This window comes from Aplysia californica, unplaced genomic scaffold (assembly GCF_000002075.1).
Source record: "Aplysia californica isolate F4 #8 unplaced genomic scaffold, AplCal3.0 scaffold00036, whole genome shotgun sequence".
Lineage (NCBI taxonomy): Eukaryota > Metazoa > Mollusca > Gastropoda > Aplysiida > Aplysiidae > Aplysia > Aplysia californica.
Genome location: NW_004797306.1, coordinates 971,006 through 972,799, shown reverse-complemented (window position 1 = coordinate 972,799; position 1,794 = coordinate 971,006). Strand labels below are relative to the sequence as shown.

Sequence of the window (1,794 nt, the reverse complement as noted above, 5' to 3'; positions counted from 1 at the left end):
TACTACTACTACTACTACTACTACTACTACTACTACTACTACTACTACTACTATTACTACTACTACTACTACAACTACGTGTTTAGGCACCATTAGCTCAGATCATGCCACACGTTGGGTCACGACACAGGGGACCCAGGTTCGAATCCCTAAGAGAGCGTCTTGAGCGTGGGTTGTTTTAAGAAAGTTCATAGATCTTTATCCTCGTGACTATATTAAAGTCCTTTCGTATACCGACGTTAGCTCGTAAGTTCTACCTGTTATAGAAGCTTTGACAAGCTTAGACACAGCCCTAGACACGATGTTGTAGTTTTGGAAAGGGTAAAAAATCAATACCACGCAAAAAAAAAGAAAACCAGACAAAACCATACCATACCATACCACACCAAATACGGGTGCCCACAACGGCTGGGCCCGGCCGATCGCCCGACTCGGTCGCCTGAAACTGAAAACAAACACGTTTGTTTTTTAGGCTTCCGAGTCGAGCGATCGGCCCAATCGGCGATCCCATCCGTAGTGGGCACCCCGTATAATATTAGCTAGCATGTACAGCCTGCGATGACCCCAGCCTAGTCGGCAAACAGACAAAACAGACGGCACCTTACCACAAAATAGCGTACCAAAATGCACTCTATCATATAAAAAGACAGAAGGTCTACCACAGCATTATTATGATGATTCTCATTGATGTGTTCTTGTGTTCCCCAGCGTGAGTGTATCTCTATCCACGTTGGCCAGGCCGGTGTCCAGATCGGCAATGCCTGCTGGGAGCTGTACTGCCTGGAGCACGGTATCCAGGTAAGTCAGGGGTCTTTCTTGTAGTGGCATCAGAGATTTCTTGTAATGTCACCAGACCGTTTTTGCAATGTCAGCAAAGATTTATGGTAGTGCCAGCAGTCTATTCATAGTATCATCTCTATCGTCCTGATCTCTCCTCCATTTTTTAATGTTTGTTACTCTCTTGTAACACCTCTAATCTTTGGCACTTATATGACCTTTTAGTGTTGCAAGTACCGTAAAACTCTTACTGAAACTAAAAATGTAGTATCATCTGTCTGTTTTACAGTGTCATCAGAGCCTTTTTGTGGAGTCATCAGAGATTAACCCTACATTTCGCCCACCGTCCATCTTGCTCAAATCATATGTTTCAACTCTATTAACAGAAAACCCCATGTTCTTGTCATGAATGTTGTATAAACATCTGCAGCGAAAGAAAACCCCACCAATATTGTTTAAGCCCTAACTTGTAGTTGGTAAAATGTAATCGTTATTTCACCGACTGGCTGTAAATTACATCTTTTTAAAAAAACGTCGTATCTCATCTTCGTATCTCACCGACTGGCTATAAATTACATCTCAAAAACGTCGTATCTCATCGTCGTATCTCACCGACTTGCTGTAAATTACGTCTCAAAACCGCCGTATTTTCCAACAGCCTGATGGCCAGATGCCCTCTGACAAGACCATCGGAGGTGGTGATGACTCCTTCAACACCTTCTTCAGCGAGACTGGCGCCGGCAAGCACGTGCCCAGGGCCGTCTTCGTCGATCTGGAGCCCACTGTCGTCGGTGAGTTGGCGATGTGATTCTTTCGCCACCGTCCTGCTGACTTTCTTCTCTTCTCAGTTCATCTTTCTGTTTTCTCAATCATTTTCTTTTGTTTTTTTATATGTCTGTCTGTCCGTTCTAGCTGTTTGTGGTTGTATTTGTGGGGTATTGGTGTGTGTGTGTGTGTGTGTGTGTGTGTGTGTTTGTGTGTGTGTGTTTGCATGTGTGTGTGTGTGTGTGTGTGTGT

The 1,794-nt window shown here is 44.1% G+C and overlaps 1 protein-coding gene across 1 annotated transcript in view; it reads left to right on the top strand.

The window, feature by feature from the left end:
• The window catches only part of LOC101845985 (tubulin alpha-1A chain), a gene marked incomplete in the record, with an annotated part of 8,730 nt that overhangs the window by 2,159 nt on the left and 4,777 nt on the right, over positions 1-1,794 (top strand). Inside the window, 2 exon segments of the mRNA XM_013091444.2 lie at positions 709-798; positions 1,436-1,568. Of these exon segments, the coding sequence (XP_012946898.1) occupies positions 709-798; positions 1,436-1,568 (223 nt within the window).